A 24,428-nucleotide genomic window follows, 5' to 3' on the forward strand; every position below is an offset into this window, starting at 1 on the left:
TGAGCCTCAAAACAGGAGTTAAAGGTGTTCAGCTTATCTGATAGAGATGCTTCAGTGGAGGAAATACTGCTGGTGTTGCCTTAATAGTCCATGATTGCCTGTAAGCCTTGGAACATGCGCCTTTTGTCACCCCACCAATCTGTTTGTCTAATTTGTCCTTGTACTTCTGTTTTGGCAGTTTAATAGCTTTCTCCAGGTCATACCTTGATTTGTTTGACACAGTTCTGTGTTCTTGTTCAACCAGGACTTATGATTGGGATATATCCGGATCTTCTTGGTAGAAACACACCTGTCCACACAGTAGTTGGCGTAGGATGTGACCACCTCTGTATACTCATTTAGATCACTGGAAGCATCTTTGAAAACACACCAGTCAGCCACTTCAAAACCGTTGGTGAAGTGATTGCTCAGCAGCGTCTGACCAGTACTGCACGGTCTTTAATTGCAGGTGGAGCAGTATTTAGCTTCTGCTTGTAAACAGGAAGAAGAGAACGGAGGCGCGGTCAGACTTCCCGAAATGCGGACGTGCAATGGAGCGGTATGCTCTAATGGTGGTGTAGCAGTGATCCAGTGTGTTATTGCCTCTAGTGGGAACAGAGACGTGTTGAAAGTATTTTGGCAGTAAGTCTGCAGCGGTTAATGTCCCCCGCCACAACAGAAACAGCTTCCGGATGCATGTTTCGTATTTACTGATGGCGCTGAGTGCGGATTCAGTACTAGCATGTTGGTGGATGTACACAACGGTCATAATAACAGCCGTAAGTTCCCTCTATACGTAAAAAGGCCGACATGTTATGGTAGGTATTCCCGATTAGTTGAGCAAGACCTATTGAGAATTTCTACGTCAGTGCACCAAAGGTTATTAATCATGAAACGCTCCACCTCCTTTCCCCTTGCCGTTAGAATCAGCTGTCTGTCCACTATGTAATGAGTGAATCCAGCGGCATCGGGAATGCTGGGTTTCGGCCAAGTTCCAGTGAAACAGAAGACGCAGCGGTCTCTCCAGTCGCGCTGAGTGTTGGTGCGACAGTGAAGTTCGTCGATCTTACTGTCCAGCGACTGCACCCGTGCAAACACGTTGCTGGCGAGCGGGGACTGGTAGGCGCGCTAACACGCCGCTTCCTTTTGCATTCGTGTCCCTGTTTCCTCTGCTTGAGAAGAAAAGCCGTGTACTTTCAATTCCACCTAATCTACACCCGAGGCTCAGGTCCAGGAGTGTTTATCGGTCGTAGGTGATGGTCACAAACGTATTGTTTTAATATAAAACGAGACATAACACGAAAATAAACAATAAACGAGAGAGCTACACGCGAGAGGTCACCATTGAACAGTGCCATCTTGGACAGCATCCACTTGAGCAAATTAAAGTTTATTTTTATTTCAGATTCGGTGTAAAATATTGTGGATTAAATACAAAACTGATAGGGTTTTGTGTTGTTACATTTCTTTTAACCATGAAACTATAACCAGACAGTTGTGAAAAAGTGTTGCATTATGTGTATATTGGATTATCTTTTACATATTGTAAGGTGTGTTTTAGAAATGGCATTTAGCATTTAATGATTATGTACATGGAATCTTAGCATGGGAGTACACACTCTCACTGTTTAATGTCTTCATATAAATCATGAAGGCTTTTTAGGTCACTACACCTCCAAGCAAATCAATAATGTTTTACATTGAAATCTTCAGTATTTCTTTGTGTTAAATCTTACAGAAAATGGCAATACACTGGTTAAAAAACACATTTTCTGTAGACTGCTTTTCTGTGATATACTACAGGGATTGATGAGGAAACTCTTAAGAAACTCTTAACTCTTAAGGATACTCCTACAGTAAGTGGCAGTCCAAGGTGTTTTCCTTTTACTTTTAAAGCTGTTCAAGTGCAGAAGTTTAACTTTGTCCTATAAAGTAGGGTACTTTTTAAACATTACCATTTCTCCAATCACAGTTATTTCATGTTCCTCTAATAATTTTAGAAGTGTGGAAACACATACCTGTTTACTGATAGACTGTGAACAGTGTTTGCTTTAATATTCACTCTGGTCCATTGATACCTAATACCTTTGTTAATCTTGAAAAGCTAACAGAATCCTGAACTGATGAGGCAGTTGTCCTCTCTATCCCAGGAAAGCTGTAACTGGTGAGGTTATGTGCTGCTGTTAAACATTGTTGGAGTACAGATCAGTTACCACTGCTTACATCTGAGGATGGACTGCAATTTAGAATCTCAATACTAAGAAAACCAAAGAAACCTTTTTGTTCTTGTGCAAGAGTGTGCAAGAACCTAAATTGATATTCAGACTGCAAGTACACCCTTGCTGGTTGAACAGTTTTTCTAGCAAAAGAAGGACATATTGGTGTGCCAATATGGCTGCCATTACTCATCTGTATTGTCTGCTGTATATTTTTATTAAAGAGGAAACAGCTGTTTAGGGATGCAAAGATATTAGTGATTAGATTAAAGAAATCTAATCAAATATAGGGATTACACTGAGGCAGAAAGAGCAATAGTGTTCTTTTCTCAAAGCTCATTTGTACATGCTTTATGCAAGTTTCTGAATGGTACTGTTCAGAAACGGTTCATATTTTAATCCAGGCTTGGGTTGCAATGAATTATGTGTATGAATATTATTGTTATCAAAACAAGGGAGACCGAAATTTCTCACAATTTTTCTTTTTCAACTCCATTTAAAGAATAATAGAAATAAAAAGTTTTAGGACAAAAGTAATATTAGGCAAGTAATGGTTGTAACATATAACATCAGGATATGGTCCAAACAGGAGAGCTTTGGGAAGATACCAGAAAGTTGCTGTTTCCTATGCATGTACTGTATCTTAAATATATCTCAATTTTAGATACAGACTCAAGATTTTGAGTTGTTAAATAGTATTTTTAAAGCATCAAAATAATCTTATTTTAATAAAAATCTTATTTAATAAAATTTAGAAAACAGGCAGATCATTTTGTAGCAGATACTGACAAATGTATTTTATTTAACAGTAGTCATCAACAGGAACTTTACAGTGAAAATTATTGACTCATTGCTTGTACCCTACATTAGTAGATATTCTAGCTACTGTACTTATGCTTTGTACCAGGTTGAAAATATAGGCTTCTGTCCCATTCCTTGTGTAGAGACTGAAAAAGCATGTGCTTCTTCACTGGTCACTGAGCCCTAAATACCACACATTATCCCAGCTCATCCTACAGCTCTTCAATGGGATCCCAGTCTGGTGAGTAGATCATCTGGGCATAACTGTTCAGTTGTGTCTCAAAACAAAGCTGTAGTTTCATGGGTAGCATGATGACATGCAGCTAATTCAAAAAAGTTGTCATTGTCAGTGTAGCCCATGTGAGGATGGGCTCACAATAAGGGTAGAAAGGAGTTCCCAGGATTTGATCAATGTAGTGTCTCATGTTTTCACGAATCCCTAAACGTGAAGTTCTGTAGTAACTAAATACTTCTACTCAAACGATCACATCTGGACCCAACAGTTAACCAAAGCATCAGTTTCAGTCACTTGGTTGGGTAGCTTGTTCAAAGTCCCCAGATCCTTTGGGTAAAAAAATCACTACTACAGTAATTGGTTTAAGTGCATTCCCACATTCATTTTGAAGAGGTCCGCTGTGTTGGTTTTGACAATGCTTTTGAGAATTTAGAATACTGGTATGACGTCCCCTTGTAGTCTGCGCTGTGTGATTTAGTCCTTTTCGCCGGTCGGTGTAAGACATTCCTTTCAATCCTGGAATGTGTCAGGTTGCTCTTCTCTAGACTGGATTAAGAGCAGCAACGTCATCTTTTTTGTAACAGGGTGAGACAATTGTGCCTAAAAATACATTGAAGCCTAAAAATACATTGTGTAACTTTAATCTTTTTGTTATAGCCTCACATTTTGTTTGCCTAGATTCATCACTAAAAATGACTTGGTTCTGATATGGCGAGTCCAGCATACCTACGTCATAAGGGTGTGGCTCTTTTGAAATGTAGAGCATTTTGGTTCCTTTCTGTGTTTTATCTTATTTTCCATTGGGAAAAATGATTTTATCAATGACATTTATTATGCTAAATCACCCCTTCACCAGTGTCTAATGAACTCTCACTAATGAGGTTCTTTAGTGCCTATGGAACAGTCATCGATTAATCACAATTATGTCAAAATCATCTAATCGATATTCAAAATCTGCTTTTTATTTACAAAATATACCTGCATACATAGTCTGATATGTTTCTGTTGAGTCTTAGTATACTGCATATTGCAATAGGTATCAAAGATTGACTCTCAAAATATATTTCCTTATACTGTATTTATCTCCCTTATGGAAATGGAAAGGAAAGATAGTGAGTGAACTTGATGGCTCCAGTGCTTCATGGCTTTTTTTTCTTTCCTTAGTTCTTATCTAACTGCTCCACTTCCTTTGAAAATATTGTCCCAACCATCACCATCCACCCTTTCCAGATCTTCTGCTGCTGCTTAAAGGACGTGTTTTTTTGACAGCACTACCTTGAATTTCATGTTTGTGATTTTGTAAGGGGTTAGTAATTAATGAACACTCCTTGCCAAATGAAAATAATTTCAGGAAATATTCTCTTTACCCCAAATTACCATATTTTAATCATTACTGCTGTTGAAGTATTTATTGATATACACATAAAATGGTGACATCTTTAGCTGCTAGTTAAGTGGCATTGGGAATGTTTAAATTAGACCTTTTTTTTGCTCATCAGCTTACTAGGCTGATTTTGTTGAGAATTTTTGAGTATTGAGTGTTTGTAGCCTTATCCCTGTACTGCCCTACAGTCCAAATATATTTCCTTATCTTTTCTTTTATACTGTATGAAAAAGAATATAAGGGTTTCTGCAATCTACAATTTAATGTTTAAAGGAATACAAATGTGAAAGATGTTAATCCCTAAAAAAACACGTTAGTCAGCTTTTTTAAGGACGCAGTGTAAATATCATATCTTGTGTTTCCCAATTAGGAAAATACAACCAAAAAGTTGATATCAGATCTTTCTTTCTCTTTTTTCCAACAGAGTTTGTTTTGGCACATTTACATTATGAATGACTTGCATAAGCTGTGAAGCTGTGAAGCTTTGCCTAGTAAATTGTGATTACACTTTGTTCACCTAAATGCTGTTTTTTAGTGGTGCTTTGTGCTTGCGTTCAGTTAATTAATTTTTTTTTGCCATGATTTAGAAGTCAGATTAAATGGAGACATGAAAATGAATGTAAACACAAAAAAAGCTGAACAAATGTAAGGAATTTAAAAATCTAGGAAACAGTTTAATTAGAATTTGTAGTCTGTGCATCAAAGTATTTCAAAGAAATGATCTGTCGATTAGATATTGCTGCTTTTCATGTTAATTCACATATTCATCACATTGCTCATGAAAGAGATTTCTTTTTATTACAATGTTAGAAAATGTAATAATGTGGAATCACAAAAGATCACAATATAAGTTAGAGGGATGTCAAGATGCCTTGATCATGAGATATTTAAGTCTTCTGTTCTGTAGATGTCTTTAATTTTTTGGTAACAACTAAATCAGACATTTTAGATACTTTTATGTATTATCTTCATCCAATCACTTTTAGCAGACAGGCCATTCTATGCAGAATTCATAACAGTAGCCAGTTTACAGCTGCATATAACAGTGACTAGACTTTGTCAGAATCATGGAGGGATAACTCAACAAATCCTTGTTCAATTAGAATCAAATCATATTTATATAATAATATATTTATATGTGAATAATAAAGAAGGTTGTATTTTGTAAAGATGCATATGACATGCAATTTATATTGACTTCTTCTTAAATCTACAGTCTGTTGTCTAGTTATAGCTTCATTTTCAGAGACCACATTGGCATCAGTGCACCTCTTTAATTGAACAAAATAGAAAAAATATGTTTTCATGGTCTTTTTGTTATCATTGGTAGGTTGCAACTGTCAGTATAACAATAGCATTGTGTGTAAGGCAGACTTTATATACAGCCCTGTCATAATAACAAAGCATCACAGACACAACATTAACACATCTGCATCAAAATACCAAGCACAAACACATCAGTATCTGGTCACATGGTCTTGTGCACAAGGGTTCTGTAGTAACACGGGCTGGTACTGTTCATGTACCTTAGTCTTGGAAAGTGCTGTGGGAAATGTATAAAAGTTTACACTTTTTAAGGAGGAGGGGTGCTAGTAGAGTTTTTTTCTCAATATGGCAGGTATCAATACGAACCGGTAAAAAAAAGACAAAAGAAAATCATTACAACAGTTCTAAGTAAAGGGAAAATAAGTACAAGTGAGTAAATAAAAATTGATTAACTCTTTAATACAGCTTTCTGGCAGATCTCATGTAATTCTTCATGGTGGATAGCCAACACTGCAACATAGGACTACCGCCAAATCTAATAAATACAGGTGCAGATTAACAGTCAGTAGGCAATGATGCATGGTGCTTCTCGGGGAAGCTTTTCAGTTCTTAGTGGTTGATTTATATCTAAAATCCTTTAAGTTTGGGACTATAATTGATCCCACAGAGGAAGCCTGAGGATTGATTCATGAGTGTCTGCAAATCAACAGCCCAATCCAGATTGGGCCACCTTTCTGCTACAAGTTTGCCATTTCATCGTGCTGTTAACGAGTTTGTTTTTTTTAAAGCCTAGATACATAGCTGTGAGTATGCTTTTGAGTGGTAAAAAACACTGGCTTTCCCTCATCAAGTGAGAATTTCTCTGTTGAACACTATGGCTATATTATATGTAATGTTTGCAGAGTGTTTGCATATTCCTTAGAATCTGTACAAATTGGTGTTTTAATTTCAATATAACTTAGACTGCTTTTTTGGTCTGTGTTCTGTTTGTCTTATAAATGATGAAACACTTTAATACATAGCTTTTTCTCAGTACAGTATTTATAACATTTAATTTAGACATTCATCTCACATTTTTTCATTGTAAAATGCAGATAGCATTATAAAAAAAACAAATGTTTCCCTTTTCCATTACAGTAATATCCTGCAATCAAAATCTGAGTGTATGAAGTAAGAACACTGACCATATGCAATGATTATATGTGTTTTAAACTGCAGGCATTCAGTAAATCCAGAACTGTAGCAGATTTATCTTGTTCACTGTCACAGCTCAAAAGCACTTGCACATTCATTACTTTCTTGTTTTGCAAAACTAAATGTCATCGATCACAGGCAGACTCTTCTGGATTTTTTTTTTTATAACCCACAGGCTTTGTACAATTCTGGGGTTGTACAACAAGGAAAACATGAAGCCCTCTGGTACCTTGTCTTCTGGTGTATCTCTCTAATTTCTGTGTTTTTTAATTTCTGACCCAAGTATCTTCTTTATAGAATAAGGAGCTACATGAATGCATTCCTGCACCTTTCTAATATTGAAGTGCTGCCCCAGAGTTAATGAAATTGATCAGTTGAGCAGATGGTATTGTTCATTAATGTAGTTACATCACCTGCTAAGGTAATGAATATTTGTACGTTGCTCATGTTATTTTTCAGCATACTGTAAATGCATAAAAAGTTCATAGTTTTGCACGTTCATTTGATTAATATAATTGTTTTGCCACATAATTTATTATGATCTGTGTTTAATGTTTGGACATTTTATATGACTATATCAGTCATTTTAATTACAGATTATACTGTAGCACTATCAGTACAGGATCAGTTAAAATTTATTTTTTCACGATTTAATGAAGGCTTGACTAACTTGAACCTGTTTCTCTTGCAGTCATGATTCATAGTTATCTGGTTCTGCTCACTATTAGATTACAGTTCAGTATCCGTGCCCAGTCAATGCCTAAAAAATTGTCAATTACAATGTTTATTGTACCGCAGACTCCTGCCTTCAGGGAATTGCACAGCGACTGCAGGCAGAAAATGATGTTTTTTTACAGTTTAGTTAATTCCTTGGGTTCTCTGTTTGACACCTGTCACAAGGCTCGAAAGATAACAATTTCTAAATATATACCCTTCAGGGAAAAGTCTTGGTTTCTAATATTTTTTGTGGCCTGTTTGTGAAAATAGGCAGAAGTATTTATGGTACCATACAGTTCTCTTGGTCAGCGCAAGACACGGGGGAGAAAATGTATTTTTTGCCCGTGTTACTCTCTTGCCTCACATATTTAAACCTGTATGTCCAATTTGAAACACTTTCCAGACATTTAAAAATAAAAAAAATAAAAAAACATAGTTCAGGTGGGTAGCTGAGTCAGCATGCGTAGGCTGCAAAGGAACAAGTAATAGGTTTATTCCATGCTGAAAAAAGAAGAAAGAAAACACAACGTTTCGACCGTGGAGCCTCACACCTGAAGAAGGCTCCATGGCTGAAACGTTGTTTTCTTTTATCTTTTTTTAGCATGGAATAAACCTATTACTTGTTCATTAAAAAAACATACTTTGTTGAAGTGCCAATAGGAAACCCATGAGAAGTTGACGCTGTTCTTTTGACAGGAACAACATGCTTCAGCAGAAAATCCAAAATATTCTCAGCAAAATGTTGAACATTCAAAACAGCGTTTTAATGTTACATATTGTATGAAGTGTTTTCAGTTACCATTACTGAAATTTAATTATGAAGTGTTTTCAATTACCATTACTGAAATTTAATTATGACAGTACCTTTTCTGAGTATCTAGGTATTTGTCCTCACAATCAAATACAAATGTTTGTGTTATACACATTTTCCATAATACATTCCTTTGAAATCCAGGTATGAATTACACCAAACATTATACTGTATATTGCATTCACTTACTGTATATACTGTATTATGTGCCTGCTTTAAACTGAGTCTGCATTCTCATATAAATAATGTTGGTCCTACAGTATTTATATTAAGTCAGAAAACATTGATTATGGGACTTTTAATGTGGTTGCTTGATGGGTCAGAGACAAGAGAAGGTAATATCGCTGTGCGTTCATTTGTTTTGTTTTCAGACATATTTCCAGATACTAAAATAAGATTGATTTGACTCGAATTGCATATTACATGCAATTAATGTATCGAATGAATTAATGAGAGTTATCTCTTTAGAGACTTTTTGCCAATAGGCTGAATTTTCTATATCCTGTACTTCATATTTTTAAAAATATGTTCTTATTATGATTTAAATGGGCATTTTCAAGTTTCTTATTATGGGCAGCACAGTGGTTGAATTACTGGGGTGCTGTCTGCATAGAGTACTGTATGTTGTCAACCTTCTTGGTGTGGGTTTCCTCAGAGTATTCTGGTTTCCTCCCACAGCCCAAAAACATACTTGTAGGCTTTTGGCTCCTGGGAAAATTGGCCCAGGTGTGAGTGTTTCTGTGTTTGTGTTTGTGTCTGTGTGTGTCCTGTGATGTACTGGATGGACTGATGGTCCACTGTGTATACTGCCTTTCACCCATTGCTTGCCGGTACAGGCTCTGGCTCCACTGTGACTGTGTATTGGATAAAGGGGTTAGAACATAGATAGATGGAACTGTGTTTTATGTATTCTAACACACATGATGTGCTGCAAGAAAGAAGAAAAACTTTTTTTCTTTTTTTATTCACTTTAACAGAAACATTCACTTAAGGTATCACTGAAGTGCAATTTACAGACCTTAGCAGCATATTCATATATTTAAATTCACATTGTTTTTTTTTACAAATATTACAAATTTACATCCGTTAATACAGTATTGCCATTCAATCATGCCTTGGTATTCAGTTCTTTACATTAGTAATCTTGCCTGTGCAAGTTTTCTCACATTTGAGCATTTAAGGGTGAAGATAATTACTTGTATAAAGTACTAAGCAAAAGTAAGAAAACCAGGTGTCTCAAGCCAGTTACAAAGTCTGTAACTGATAAAATAATGTTGAAATGACATGAGTCATGACGTGAAAAACATGAGTATTGCACTTAATTTGTATGATACACAGCTGCAGAAGATGAAACTAACTCACATCTCAAGGACTTTTACTGCTACAGTCAAAAGGGGGAAAAGATCTGTATACAATGTGAGTCACAGGGAAAACCAAGAACATTTTCCTAGACCAAACTAAATGTATAGTGATTAAAATTAACAAAAAATAATTACCCGCAAATCCTTTAAATTGTTCATTCACAGCTATTGTACATGAACAGCATTTTCAAGAAACAACTTGTATTTAACTCTCCTAATCTATATACATACAACATGTTCTTTATAAAAGAACACTTGGATTATTATTCTGTTATATTTATTATTATCGTGGAGGTGGTGGTGAACAGGATAGTTGAGTTTTGAAGGGAAAACCCAGCAGATCAGACCCAAACTATATACACATACATGAGAAAGGACAGCACATTGTGTCTAAGGTACCCTGCTTCACAAAAAGGTTACAGTATTGTCTGATTAGCCTTTACATTATTTTAAATGTGAACTTCTCTTCCCTTCAGCCTAGTTTACACGTAATAAGTCAAATTCAAAATTCCATATTCACAAAAGAAGCCATGTTCTCCTAAAAATAATAGCTTTTTGTTCCTTTAATTGTGCTCCACCCTTGGAGATGGTGACAAAGGAAACAGTGTACATCTCTTACCACCAGGGGTCACTGCTTTTTAATTAAAGTGGTCAGTGATGTGTTTCTGCAGTTCACAGGACACAATGTCTTTTAAGAGAAGACGGACACAAAGGCCACTATATATTTCCATAGTTACTATGCACCACCTAGGACAAAGAATGAAACTCACAGTTAACCCTTTTGATTCTTCTGGGAAAACACCCACCCACCAATAATTAAATCTGATCTTGAGCAGGGCAGTTGAGAATAAAAGCAATTTAATGAAATGCTCAAATTTAAGCTTTTAAAGGCTTTTCCCGGAGTAAGGCCCTCTGATTCCCAAAGGCTACTAAAAAACTGTATAGTAAAATAGGGAAAACCACTCGGCTTCAAGCAGCTTTAAAAACAGGACAGAAGGAGACAAGAAGGATGCAAATTTTAAACAAGACAAACAGGTTTAGCTTTAACAAGCTTTTTAAAATTCATTTCTAGGCAGTGGAGAGGTGCTGTGAGGGATGACAGTAAATCTGACTCACAACAATATGCATTATATTTTAGATGGTGATGCTGGTGAAATGAGTATATTCTAAGGTCTGGAGTGACGCAGCACTGTTCTGGTCTGCAGGCACTTCCCTGTGGAGGAAACACTTAAGCCTGAAGTTATTTCACTTCACAGTGAAACACTCGAGTAAGTGAATGCACTAGAAATCTCTGTCCCCTAGTGTGATTAGAGCTACTATTCTCTCTACTAATGCATAAGGATAATGTTAAATCTGTTTTTTTTCTTACATAGAATTCATTCTGAATCACATTGTTCTATAGGTCTAAAATATGTGACACAAGAACATTTTATACAAGAACTGTCTTGCTTTGCATCCTGAAATCCATATTGATAATATTAATAACATGGTTATGGGATGTTTCACAATGTTTAATGTGGTAAAATGAGTTTAATGACAGGTTTCAGTAACCCACAGAACAATAACAAATCATTTTCTCAGGTTTGGGCCAGCTGGGCATGATGCAGATACCAACACAGTTTCCCAATGCTTTAAGTGTTTTTTATCTCTAGTTTTCAAGACCTCTTTGCCATCTATGTTTTCGATCCAGTATTTGTGTGTCTAGAACACTAATACTGTGTTTCTTTATTTATATTGTGTCTGAGGTGTGTCTTATGTAAAACACAGCACTAACATACAGTGTTATTAAGAAATGCTAAGCCTTCCAAGCAGAAAGAGACTGCTTGTGTGATTAGATCTATAGTTTAGCCTGACTGTTAATCATCAACTTAAGATTGTAGCTTTTTTGTTCTGTTTGGATGGAATAAACTTTCATGGTTGCTAACAAACTGCATATCAAAAATACCCCAAAATCAATGGCAAAAAGTATCAAGAATGAAAAGCATTAGAAATGTTAAAATTCTATATTCTCAAAGATGAGTACCTTAGAAACTCACCCTTATAGTCAGCTGCTGTGATACCTGGTGAGGGGTTATGAGTCACAACTAAAAAACATTTATTTTTTCTTTCATTGAACAAAAACACACAAAGTCGAAGCAAATCAGTTATTAAAACAATCTGTGAGAAACAAAAACCTTTACAATGTATGGAACATGTACCACCCTCACATGGGGCAGCTCAGTTAGAAATCTCAAGTTGGCGTATAAATTTAACTGCCCGGGATTTGAGGACAGCTGCAGAGATAAACCTCACAAAAATGGCTGATGACACGACAAACACAAGATAACGACTAGCTTTCACTTCGGAGAAGGGTCGGAACTCTCTGACCCAGCACGCCTAAGTGGGAGGGAGTGACAATGGATCATCAGTGTTCTGTGCATGTGGCGAAATCCCTTCTTCTTTCCTCATTTTCTGTGCTTGTGTGGGGACTGCCAGTCCCAGCAGGAAGGGCAATGTGGCCTGCGAGCCGGAGTTTAGCACACCACTTGGGGGAGCTGCCTTTTTTTTTTCCCTAGGGAGTGGCTGGACTCTTCTTACTTTACACAGACAGTAGAAACTGATCCTGCTCAGGTGGTTTCCGTATCCAGGTGCCCAGTCCGGACTCCTGTAGTGATTTGAACAACTGCTGCTTGACAGTTTGGTACGTTTTTGCCGCCAGCTTGGCCTCGCAGTACATCAGTGGCCTTTCCCCGTGGTTTGGCACTTGCGTGCTCAGCTGTGGAGGAGGAGAAAAAAAGGAGCAAAACAAAACGAATGAGCCGGCACAAACGGAAAACTTCAACAGCTGTGTAATCTTCCCATTTAAATTTCACAAGCAATTGAACACTCTCTCTGTGCTTTTGTGCATTTTCTTTGTTTCAACAACAACAAAAGGAATCCGTGGAGGTGGTGGGGAAACAGGAGAGAAAAGTTTATTTCTAGAAGACTGTACCTGTACTTGGATATGACTTGTAGTATCAGCATGCTTTCTTGATTGGAAACAATTCATGTTAGAGGTGTTTAATCTGTTACCACTGATAAACGTGTTCCCAACTTTGCCTTAAAAACGACTGATCTTGCGGCTAAAACTGTAAGCTTTTAAATTTGTCAGTGTTAGGTGGTTCTAGCTTTGGAAGTATGGGCGTATGGGAGCATTGTTTTCTCGAATCTAGATTATGCCATATGTTGTTGAAGGAGAGGTAAGAAACTGTAACCAGCAGCATAAATCTGTTCTCATGAATTAGATATTTGTTTTGGGTAAAACCCTAAGAGTCAGTGTGGATTTGAAACGCGAATGAGAACCTCTTGACTGACAAGCCTATAAGCAAATTCAATAACTAGTAATAAAACTATGCTCAGCATTTTACATTTAGCACAGATGCCAAAATAAGGTTTCCAAATGTTAAAGCTGCTACAATAACATTTAAGACTTTATACAGACTAAGGCCCTCTCATTCCCCAGGGCTATTAATTCTATGTATTTCAAATTGGTCTTAAAAACTACAAAATGCAGCTCAGGTTATTATTCTGAAAAAAGAAGTCTCGTATTGGCAGGGGGCTTTAGCTGTAGTGCCCTCTGAAACTCCATTCCAGCATACTGTATCAATGTTTTAGTGCTAAGCTGAAAACGTATTTTTTAATATGTTTTTACAAATTCAGTTTGTAACTGGATCGGGGTATCAGACTCTTAGGATCTATTGCTTGTTTCTTTTATTTCTGCACCAGGAATTATTGGCATTAAGGGTGCTATCAGAAATTGAATCAGTATGTAATGTCATGACATGGCAGCACTGTATACAGCAACCACAATCAATACCCTGAATTTTAGGTTTCTGAAAGAAAAAGTTACAAACGTATGACAATGATATGGACGGTGGAACAATACAAAATGTGTTGATTCCATTATAAGCTTGGTTAAGGCACTGTATGCTTTTCACAGTGAAATTATAAACACTAATTACCTTTTTCCACTTGACTGTTTGACTTGGCTTATCAAAAATACAGCATACTTTCCTAATGTCAGATTTAAGGGGGTGTTCATTTAAACTCTGCATTAAATGAAAGTAACAAGGAATATTTATTCACATGAATAATTATATAATTTTGCTTACACCTTATATCAGAAAATAATGCTAATTTATAATTGAAGCATTCAGCATATAAATTTTAACATAAAACCGAAAAACAAAACGTCATTAAGAAACATTTCACTATTTTCTGTTACACTGCAGCCATTAACATCCATTGTAGTTTCATGAAAAAAGCTAATCCATTAAATTTTATTATTACTACAGTAAAATTATGCTAATCTCACAGTTTCAGACCAGTACGGCATTTATTTTTTTTATCACGCTGTTTACTGTATTTCGTTTAATAAAAGTTAAATGCTGCTTAAAATAAAACAAAAAATGAAAAAATTCAACTACATATAAGGACTCTTACATTGCTTAATTGAAAAAACATACCATTTCAGTGTTTTCTTTTTCTCACATGTAAAAAAAAAACTCTTTGTACTCTGTTTTGTACTATTTTATGAGTATTGTAAATGAAATGTGTTGAGTCCATTCTAGCATAGCTGCCAACCAAATACTTGCTGGTTCCTATGGAAAAGGAGAACCAGTATCCTTCTGTAAGTGCCTCTGTAGTGTTAGTACTTACTACATTGTTTATTTCCCCATTATTTTGTCTATGTAACTTGTTTTTGTTACCACTTAATAAATCAATATTATGAAATCAGCATGTGCCACTATACTAGGTACGTTTACATAAGGAAGGAGCTCAGTTTTTGTTTTTTAAGAAATAACCTTCATATTAGTTTTGAAGAGGTGGGGTTGCAATTCTTTTTAAAAATAATGTTTAAGTGCCTGAAATATTAATAGAATGTCTTGGATCCTGTTCAGGTTCCACTAATATCGATTAGTTTATTGGATTAAAATGACAACTATCTTTATATTTATACAGTTTAACCCCCCTCCACACAAAGGCTGATTTATTTGGTGTTTTAAAGAGATATAAGAACACAGCAGTGCAGTGGTTAGCATTATTGCCTTGCAGCACTGGGCACCTGGCTTCAGTTCCTTCAGTTCCAGTCAAAAGACATACTGGTAGGTTAATAGGTTTCATGGAAAAGTGGCCCTAGTGTGTGTTTTTTATGTGTGTGTTTGCCTGTGTGTGCACTGTGATAGACTGGTGTCCTGTCCAGGGTGTATCCTGCCTTATGCCCATTGCTTGCTGTATTAGGCTCTGGCTCCCCCCGTGACCCTGTACTCGATAAAGTCGGTTATAAAATGAATTGATGGATGGATAAGAACATAAGTACAGTTACAGATGACAAGATACAATTGAAAGAAGCTAGGATATGAGACAACATGGTTAGGTTCCATGCTCTGTCAACCCTTTGGGTTCAGCAGTGCCTACTCTTCTCAGTCAGAAATCCACTTTCATATACAGTATTTTCTAGACTTAGAAAACCTACAGTACACTTCAGTTCCACGAGACCTGACGAGGAAAGTCTGTGAATTAGGGTTTGTTTTTTCCTGTGTGGTTCTCACCTTACGGTAGAGCTTGGCCCAGCGAGCAAAGAGCACATGCTTGCAGAGTCGGGATGAAGTCCCTGTGTCCTTCCTCTTCCCTGTGGTCGCATTGATGACCTCCAGCTCGGTGTCGCCTGCTGTCCAGTTCACACTGAAGCTGGGAGACTTTCCTGGCTGGTGGCTCTCGCTGTTGGTTAACCCTGAAATGGAGCACAAAAAACACAGAGTCCATGAATGGGAAGCTTTCCTCCTTTGGAACATTTTCTTCATGTCTAACTTTGACATAAACTTTAAAAAGCAAGCAGATGGTTTCCTGATAAGGTTTAAACTTGTTTGGTCTCACACAAATACAAAAAAAGGGTTTTCATATCATGCTTCTAAAACGAATTCTAGTTTTGACATTTTCAAACAGTGTTGGTGAAAGTTGATTTTAAAAAGTGTAATTTGTATAAGCAATTTTTTTTAATTTGCAATATCTTGGGGAAAAATTATAGTAATTGGTTACAGTGTTCTATGCTGCTATATGCTGTACAGGAATACATTACCTCTTAAAAGCATATTCCTTCACTTTATTCATTTAAAAATGTAATCCTTTACATACTGTATGTAATGTGCTCTGTAGAGAACTTCTTTAAAAAGGTAAAACTGATGCCGGATACACAAGATGTTTTAACATAGAAAACACTACAGAAGCGTAGCAATAGTATTAAATGATCAAAAGTGCCATTTTGTTTGTTTGATCTTTGTTGTTTCATGCTCCAAGTATAAAGAAAGCATGATTGACTGATCTGAATGTTTTATCAAAGGATAATTGGAGATCATTATCCTTGACTCTCTAATGTTTTTTTAATCTCCAAACATTTTGATTCTAATGTTTTTCTTGAATGCTTTTCTTGAAAAACATTAGAATATTGCCAAAATCCTGCACGTATGCAGAACACATGGACATTTATAAAATTTTCATTATACTAATTTTAAACCAATAATAAAACATTTTTTGTAATATTAGAGACAAAATATGAAATATATAAAGTAAACATGAACAGAAAGATTTAAAAACAAAAGTTTCAACTACATTACAATTTTCTTAATGAAAAAAACAACAATTTAAGCTGAACATTGTTTAGGAGTTCCTTTCTCCCCTCCTAAAAGTGTAACCCTAATTTGAGATAAAACTTTAATTCAACTGAATATGAAGCAAGCATAAAGCCCATAAATGAATTCATTTTCACCAGCATTGCAACTTTTGAAAATAATATTAGCTAAAGTTTGTTTCACCTAAAGTTTTTCTCTATGATTAATATTTTTTGGCTTATTTTTAAAAAACAGCTCATGTTTTTTTTAAATGGAAAATACCCTGTGTCATGATATCAGAGGTACAATGCTAAGCAGAAAGAGAATGTAGCTGCTTTTCTTTCACGATAAAAAAAAGAAGTTATAAGAATGGCTGGGCCTTTGTATTTGTTTTTATTTGCTGCAGTGTCTACAACATAACCCAAAGTAAAAAAAAATAGCTGAGTTTTGCAGCAGTGTATTGGTATTCAATCCATCCGCACAGCACAATAATTGAAAGGCAACACCAGATTATGTCTATTAAGCATGCCAGTCATGAGCAATTCATTAAAGCAAATATGTCTGTGTGTCTAATGTGAACACTTTAAGCCTACTATCATTGTGGTAAACACTGCTGAGTGACAAAGGTTGCTGAGATTCGCAATCAGCACAATGCTCTTTCTCTTCACATGGAACCCATGCACCAGACACAGTGCAATGAAAAAATCCTGATTGTGTAAGAAAAGCTGACAGGGATCATTTTTTTTATCAATTGACTTGTCAACAGAATTAGGCACTAAGTAAGACATGGAAAATTAATACAACAGCATGAAAAGACATTGCAAGAGGAGGTTTTGACAGATATTTATCTTTTACTCTACCTGTAATAATACTATTATAATGGCAAATAATAATAATACCACTGCTCCATTTACTAGTAATAGTACTGACATTAAAGCATTTTAATTTCTGAATCTCAATAAAATGCATGCAGTTTAAGTAAACAACATCCATTACTGTACAAACAGAAATGTAATAATTATCAGTGGAATTCACCTTTAATTATGTTTTTTTAATAAAAAACACCTTCAACGTCCAAAAAAGGATGTTATATATTTGCTGCTGCTTATACACATGTTCTACTAGTTAATAGATACTAGTTAGAGAGATAAGAGTAGTTACCTAAAATGTGAGTGATTCAACTTTTACTATATGAACTACTCTGGTTTTCATACTGTCGATTTGCTTTATTTCATGTTTTTATTGATGTCTTCAGTATGGTTTCTTTGCCATTTATTCAGATATTATTTTTTGAGTCTGACATTACTGTACCTCCTATTATGTTGCCACTGTTGCCTTTAACAGTGTCCTTCCCTGCTTCAAGTTTTTATCTTTGTAAAATAAGTTTTAAATTATTGTCATACGAACATGTTTATAACAATGGTGATCCTATTGTATTACTGTATTTTATTTTTGTTATCTTAAGGCAACACTAGCTTAAATAAAAAGGTATATCTCCCTATACTGCAGTACACACAGTGTTGCAGCCCCCACTGGGGATAGATCACTTCATGGATCCTTCATATGCACACACTGATAAATGGATTGTCCTCTTTTCTTTTCAAAGTTTCAAATGCAGGATGTCTCGGATGTGCTGTGTGATTAGATTGATTAAAAGGATTCCTTCTCCAATACCTCTTTTGTTGTGGAATGCTTTGCTCTGGCCTTTGAGGCAAAAATCAAGGGCATCTCTGTCTGAGGACCCCTCAGGGTCAATTGTCAAAGCAAACTAAATTTTGATTACATGTTTCGGGCTTCAGTCAGGATATTATATATCATAACTGGGACTTGCAAACGTGCATTTAAAAAAAAAGCAACAAGCTAACGTAGTGTATTCGTTTACAATACTGTATATACTGTGATATTACTAATGAAAGAGATTTTTGTCACTACAGTATATTGGGTTTTCTTGCCTGCTACCACAGAGTCGGCATCATGGACACTAGGGGTGGGAAATGTAAACCAATTGCACTGTCTGACCCAGCATTGACCTTAGCTGGCCATATAGCCCCTTTAGCTTTTAGTTTTTTCTAAGATTGAACTGAAAGACTGCTGGACAATTGTTAAAATTGTCCATTGACTGGTGTTTTCTGTTGCTGCTTCTATTTCAAGAAAGTACTATTGTTGGAGGTTTTGAAGCTATACATACAGTTTATACAGCTTTTAAGCTGGTACATCTTTTATTGGGTTTACAAAGGATCAGGAAATAAGCACTTCTTCTAATTCATCTTTTTCCTTTTGGCCACTGAGTAGCTTTTCTTTCAGCCTGTCTTTTAGTTTTTTTAATTACAGACTGCCTGCTTCATTTACTTCGCTCATTTAGCTAAGAGTTTAGAATATAACAACCTTACAAATGATGGTAAATAAAAGAGAAATTATGTACTTCTGTGTATAAGTAGATATTTATCTGCACCTGTTACCTGTTTTACAAAGAGAATAGAGATGTGTTTTTGGGATGTGCAATATTTGTAAGTAGCAGTCATACTGAGAGCACAGTGTACACATAAAGAAATCCAAATTATAAATCTGTACAAGATGTTATGCCAAACATCACTTCTGTCAATCTTTATTTTCTTCTTCTTCTTGATTTTTTTACATTTACAAATGATAAATAAACTATACTACCTGATTATTTTATATGAAAGAGAATAGAGATGTGTTTTTGGGATGTGCAATATTTGTAAGTAGCAGTCATACTGAGAGCACAGTGTACACATAAAGAAATCCAAATTATAAATCTGTACAAGATGTTATGCCAAACATCACTTCTGTCAATCTTTTTTTTCTTCTTCTTCTTGATTTTTTTACATTTACAAATGATAAATAAACTATACTACCTGATTATTTTATATGATATGGCACTTGCTGAAGCATTATAGTAAGACTGAAAGAAACAGATTCAAGCATGAAATCATTTTGTTTTTCAGAAATTTTAACTGTACTGTAAAGCCTCCTATAATTATCAACTATCTACTACCCAAACATATATGAAACAAGAGTAAGTGGATATGTGGATAGATAATGGAAGATGACTTAATGTCCCTTACTGGAAAACAAAGACCCTACTCTCCCACCACTACCATATTTGAGACATGGAAGCTCTCCTTCTTCAACAAGACCATGTGACCAATCATTATATACAGTACCTCAGATATACTTTTTCATACAATGAAAATGAATGGTAATAGCAAATGAAAGCCAAATGCTTAAAATGTTTTTATATTAGAACAAACTCTGAAATTGCCTTTTGTTTTCGACTATGTGGTGTTTTTGCTTGTCATTTTGCAAAACAACACAGATGATTTCAACATTTGGCAGCAGAACAATGTGGTATTGGTGTCTTTATGGTAAAAGACACAGAGAATCGTCAATTAATTTTGATACACCTGCCCGATTTTGAATAGCCAATAGTTTATTATCACGAGCCCCTTGACCACACACGGAGAAAATTAGGAAGGTAAGTGTGTTCCATCAAACCTGTACCCATATCCTGTAACCTGTACAGGTACAGCATTGATTGGAGAAGAGGCGTGCACCTCAAAATGGCTCTGGATATCTGGAAACACCCAAGAGGCCACAAGGATTGCAATGTCTCTGAGATACACACCCACTCTTGGTGGCATGCAGCTAATTACAATATGTGTCATCACTTAGGGAATCCTGGCTATAGTTTGCAAGTAACATGACTCATGTTCAAACTCATGATCAAATAGCTCAGCCAGATGCTCAGGGGATTGTCTTTTAGCAGTTAAGCCACTCAGAAGACCACTGTAAAAGTTTTAAAGAAACCACTCTTAAGAAAAATAAGAGCTGTAACGGTAGTAATGTTTAGCAAATTTGAACAAAAATGAGAAAGTTAGAGATCTAGAGAATTTCTGGCTCCAAAACTGCACAGTGTTATGAATATTTTTTTTGACATAAATATAAAATTATTAATACTACCAATAAATACTAAATACTGTACCGCTGAGAAGTGGTTGGTTGCACTTGTAAGATGCTGGCAAGTGGCCCATGCGGTCTAGTCGGTGAGTAACTATCCTGGAGAGATGACCTGTGTGGTGTAGGCTGCCCACAATGAGGCTGTGCAGATAAACTGGCTCCACAAGATGAGAGAGGAGTGATCCTTGGATGCCAAGAACATTCCATCTGAAACAGAATAAAATAGCCAAGTGATCAGTATCTTGATGTGTTACTTACTTAGCTGAAGGCATACAGTAGATTCAACTATGAATACCTTATAATCTGTGTATGTATGGAATGCAAACTACTTGTTTCCACAGTATATTACAACTTCTAACCACCTATCAATGGCAAATTTCAAATCCTTCACAAAACCCTCTGGATGAACAATTAAATGAAAAAAAAAAACTATAGCAATTGCTTTGGTTTATTATTACTCAAGTCCCTCAACCGTTAACGTAGCAATAACATCCATCATTGTCACGAAGAACAGCAAAGCCAAAACACTCTTTATAGTTTTAGAAATATTTCAGGGGGACGTTTTCAGGGCAGAACAGAGGTGATTCCAGCATGAAACAGTGACAAAGGTCTCAACCTTTTACTTGAAAAATAGCTTGGGTGTTAACTATGAAAAGAAAAATTCAAGGTAAAGTGTTTTACTTAAATACGATATCTGTGATGTGTGTTTTCAGATGCCCCATAAGTACTTATTCCTACAGTATGTACCATCTTCCAGTATATCAGAACCCCCCTATTACATTTTGATAAATGTATATACTGATCTCTTAGCTGTTTTTGAAACCTGTGTTCTGAAGGGTATATTTTATGACCTGTAGTATCTCCTGAAGAGGAAGGACGTGAACATTAGACATGGGTGCCAAGCAATTTAAATGGATTTAGAGCTATTGTGAATCATTTGTTCTTCTGTTTGTTTTGTTTCACTGATGGGGCAGTAATGTCCTTCTACTACATCCCCCTCTTAGAATGTATCAGGAGGATGTTCCATGCATACTTGGTAACGCTTTATGCAATCTCAAGTTAAATAATTTAAAAGCTTGTATGCGCCGGTTTCAAGTAAAGAAACAGAAAAGGTTTCAGTGCTGAGGACTGGTACAGAGCCTGAGCTATAACCAGTTTTCAGGTACGTTAAAATAATCTAATACCACTTGATCTTAAAGACAAAGAGACATTTCCAGGACATGGGAAATTCTACAATAAGAATGGATGATAACATTTCTGTTGATGTTTAAATGCCATCAATACAAAAAAACTTAAAAAAGACTTTGAAGGCTTAAAACATTTTTTAAATGAAGAAAAAGCAGATTTGTTGTTGGACTTTGACAGCAAACACTGGCATGTGTGGGCTAATGAAGTCAGAAAAGTATAATCAGTGGCAAACATTATGCTGCTAATTTTTACATCATTGTTCTTTTTGTTAATTAATGTCTCCTCATCATTACTGCAATTACTGTGGTTGCCTCTTTTCCGTATATCTCCGTTTATGATTAATAAGGAGTCATTATATTTTTTGCTTCCCTGAGCAGTCAATTAACACAGAATACTTTACATTAATTACTGAATACTTAAATAGCAGCCCTCTATCTACCTGGAGAACAATCTGGTGAAGGGATCTGTCACACCTATTGTAAGGGAAAAAAGGTACTTGATTTGATTTTTTTCCTCTCAAAACAGAAACGATTTAGCTTGCAATATTAATTTGCCCAGGAAGCAGCGCTGTGAATTAGAAACATCTTTTAATCTCATGCAAGAAAAGACAGCCATCTGGCTGCTAGAGGATTTAAGGGGGGAGTCTCTATCTTTCCCTCCTCCTCTCCCAGTCTTTTGCTCTGTAAACGTGGGGACCATTAAAGTAATGTGTTCATCTACATAAAACTCAAATGGAATATAAAGGATAATATTCATACAGAAAAAGCCATTTAAACCTTCAATTAAAACAGTCATTGGCTTAATTAAACATCTACTCTGGTCTGTCAGGCCCCCTTCCTTTTTTTTGCTTTGGAAAAGAAAATAAAATATTTTTTTATGGCACCTCATAATCATAAAACATGTCTGTCCACTGACACAGAAGGGCTGTCATTTTAGGAGAGAAGAAAATCAAGAAAATGTTCTCAGGTGCAACAATTCAGGAATGATACTGAACACTTTTACTCTGATAGTGTGGTGAATGCTGGAGATCTATGGGTCTGTTAAAATGGCGCAAGGTAGCAGGATAAGGACTTAAGCCTCCTTTCGCTCTTGCTCTTGACAGTGACCTTGATTAGCTGCCCTGGTGACCTGCGCACTTCAATTGAAGTATAATTTACAGGGATATAAAATGGAGTTGGAGGGGGGGTGGGAAGGAGAGAGATGGTCCTATTCCTCCTGATTCTATTTTTTGTAAAGTAATTGCTTTCACCCCCACGGTGACCTGGCCAGATTTAATCGGGACGTTTCCAGCTCTTGTGAAGTGAATCAAATTGGTCAAATTAACACCGGTGGAGGAGCAAGAAGCTGCTGTGGCTGGTTTATACTGACACACTAAAGTCACTCAACATCATTTCACCACCCCCCAGAGAGGAAAGCATAGCTTAAACTTCAGAGGGACCTTTTTTTCTGGTTGTATTTGTCATAATTCAATAAATACAAAATTTGTTTGACATGAGGAAAAATTACAAGAAATGAACAAGGATTTGGACTCGTTTTACTCACTTACAGGTCAAAAGGCCAGAGTTATGATGTGAATTTTAAGTTGCACAGCAAGCAATTAAAATTGCACTGTTTCTGTATAAGCAATCATTCGGCAGTGTTCTTCAATTCATTGTAAAATAAATTTAACACAATGGAATTTCTCATACATGCTGTTATTCTGCATTCATCTAGAAGTGGTACAAAAACACCGGAAAAAACGTAAGAACATAAGACATAAGAACATGTGCTTCGTGTGTAAAAAAACATTATAAAACCTATACCGACAAAAATATTATTCTGTAATAATAAAGAAAACCTTTAAACAGTCAACACCTTTGCTTTTCCAATCTGGAAGAACAGGGGAGAGTTTAGCTGAATGCGAATCTTGATTCATTAAGCAGTACACGGGTTTTCTTAATCCCCTAAACAGATGGGTAAAAAGCAATATTGCTAATAGAAATGAAGCTTATTTAATGAGTTTTGCGTGATGAAGCAAAGTAGTAATCTGAGTGGAAAGCAACGGATTGATGCAGTATCATTATTTTCTGTAGCTCGCTTGGGATATTCTGCTGTAGCTCACAGTCTTTGGAATACATGTATGTAATCAACCAAGAAAGATCACTAAGGGACACATTTTGATCACAAGGCAAAGCCATAATACTCGGGCAATATGTGTTTGTGCATATTTATCAGAATGATCTAAGATTATCTGTGATCTTAGAACCATTCTTTGAGTAAGATTTATTTGAACAAATTATTCATTGTTATTCAGACATTCAGAACCATTGGAGGAAAGTCACATCCCTGATTCACAGCACCACGAGCCTCTTAGCACCCATGAAGCAGCAGGGGTCACTGTAACTGCTGGAGCCAAAAGATCCCAATTTTAATCCCACCTCATCCCCTGCGGGCCTCAGCCCATTGTGTACCGCTGATCGAGGATTCCCAGTAATATCCCCATTGTAGTCACAGTCGGCTTGTGATGGGCCTTTACTGGCTGAGCCACGTAGGATTCCTGAGCAGTGCAGGTGACAGTGCTCGACCCGGCAATTTTGATGGTGGTCCTAAGCACATTAGTATCTTGTCTGTGCGATCTCAGGGAGGATTTTTCACAGTGCAATCCTCAAGGCAAACAGTTCCACTAACTATCA

General features: G+C 36.1%; 1 protein-coding gene across 1 annotated transcript in view; it reads right to left on the reverse strand.

Annotated features, from left to right (window-relative positions):
• Positions 1-9,572: 9,572 nt before the first annotated feature.
• adarb2 (adenosine deaminase RNA specific B2 (inactive)) overlaps positions 9,573-24,428 on the reverse strand; it is a 219,921-nt gene continuing 205,065 nt past the window's right edge. The window contains exons 8-10 of the mRNA XM_015354620.2: positions 20,594-20,775; positions 15,535-15,716; positions 9,573-12,719 (exon numbers count right to left, since the gene is read on the reverse strand). Of these exons, the coding sequence (XP_015210106.1) occupies positions 12,543-12,719; positions 15,535-15,716; positions 20,594-20,775 (541 nt within the window). The 3' untranslated portion in view covers positions 9,573-12,542. The remainder of the gene's footprint in view (positions 12,720-15,534; positions 15,717-20,593; positions 20,776-24,428) is intronic.

Source organism: Lepisosteus oculatus, chromosome 6 (assembly GCF_040954835.1).
Source record: "Lepisosteus oculatus isolate fLepOcu1 chromosome 6, fLepOcu1.hap2, whole genome shotgun sequence".
NCBI lineage: Eukaryota > Metazoa > Chordata > Actinopteri > Semionotiformes > Lepisosteidae > Lepisosteus > Lepisosteus oculatus.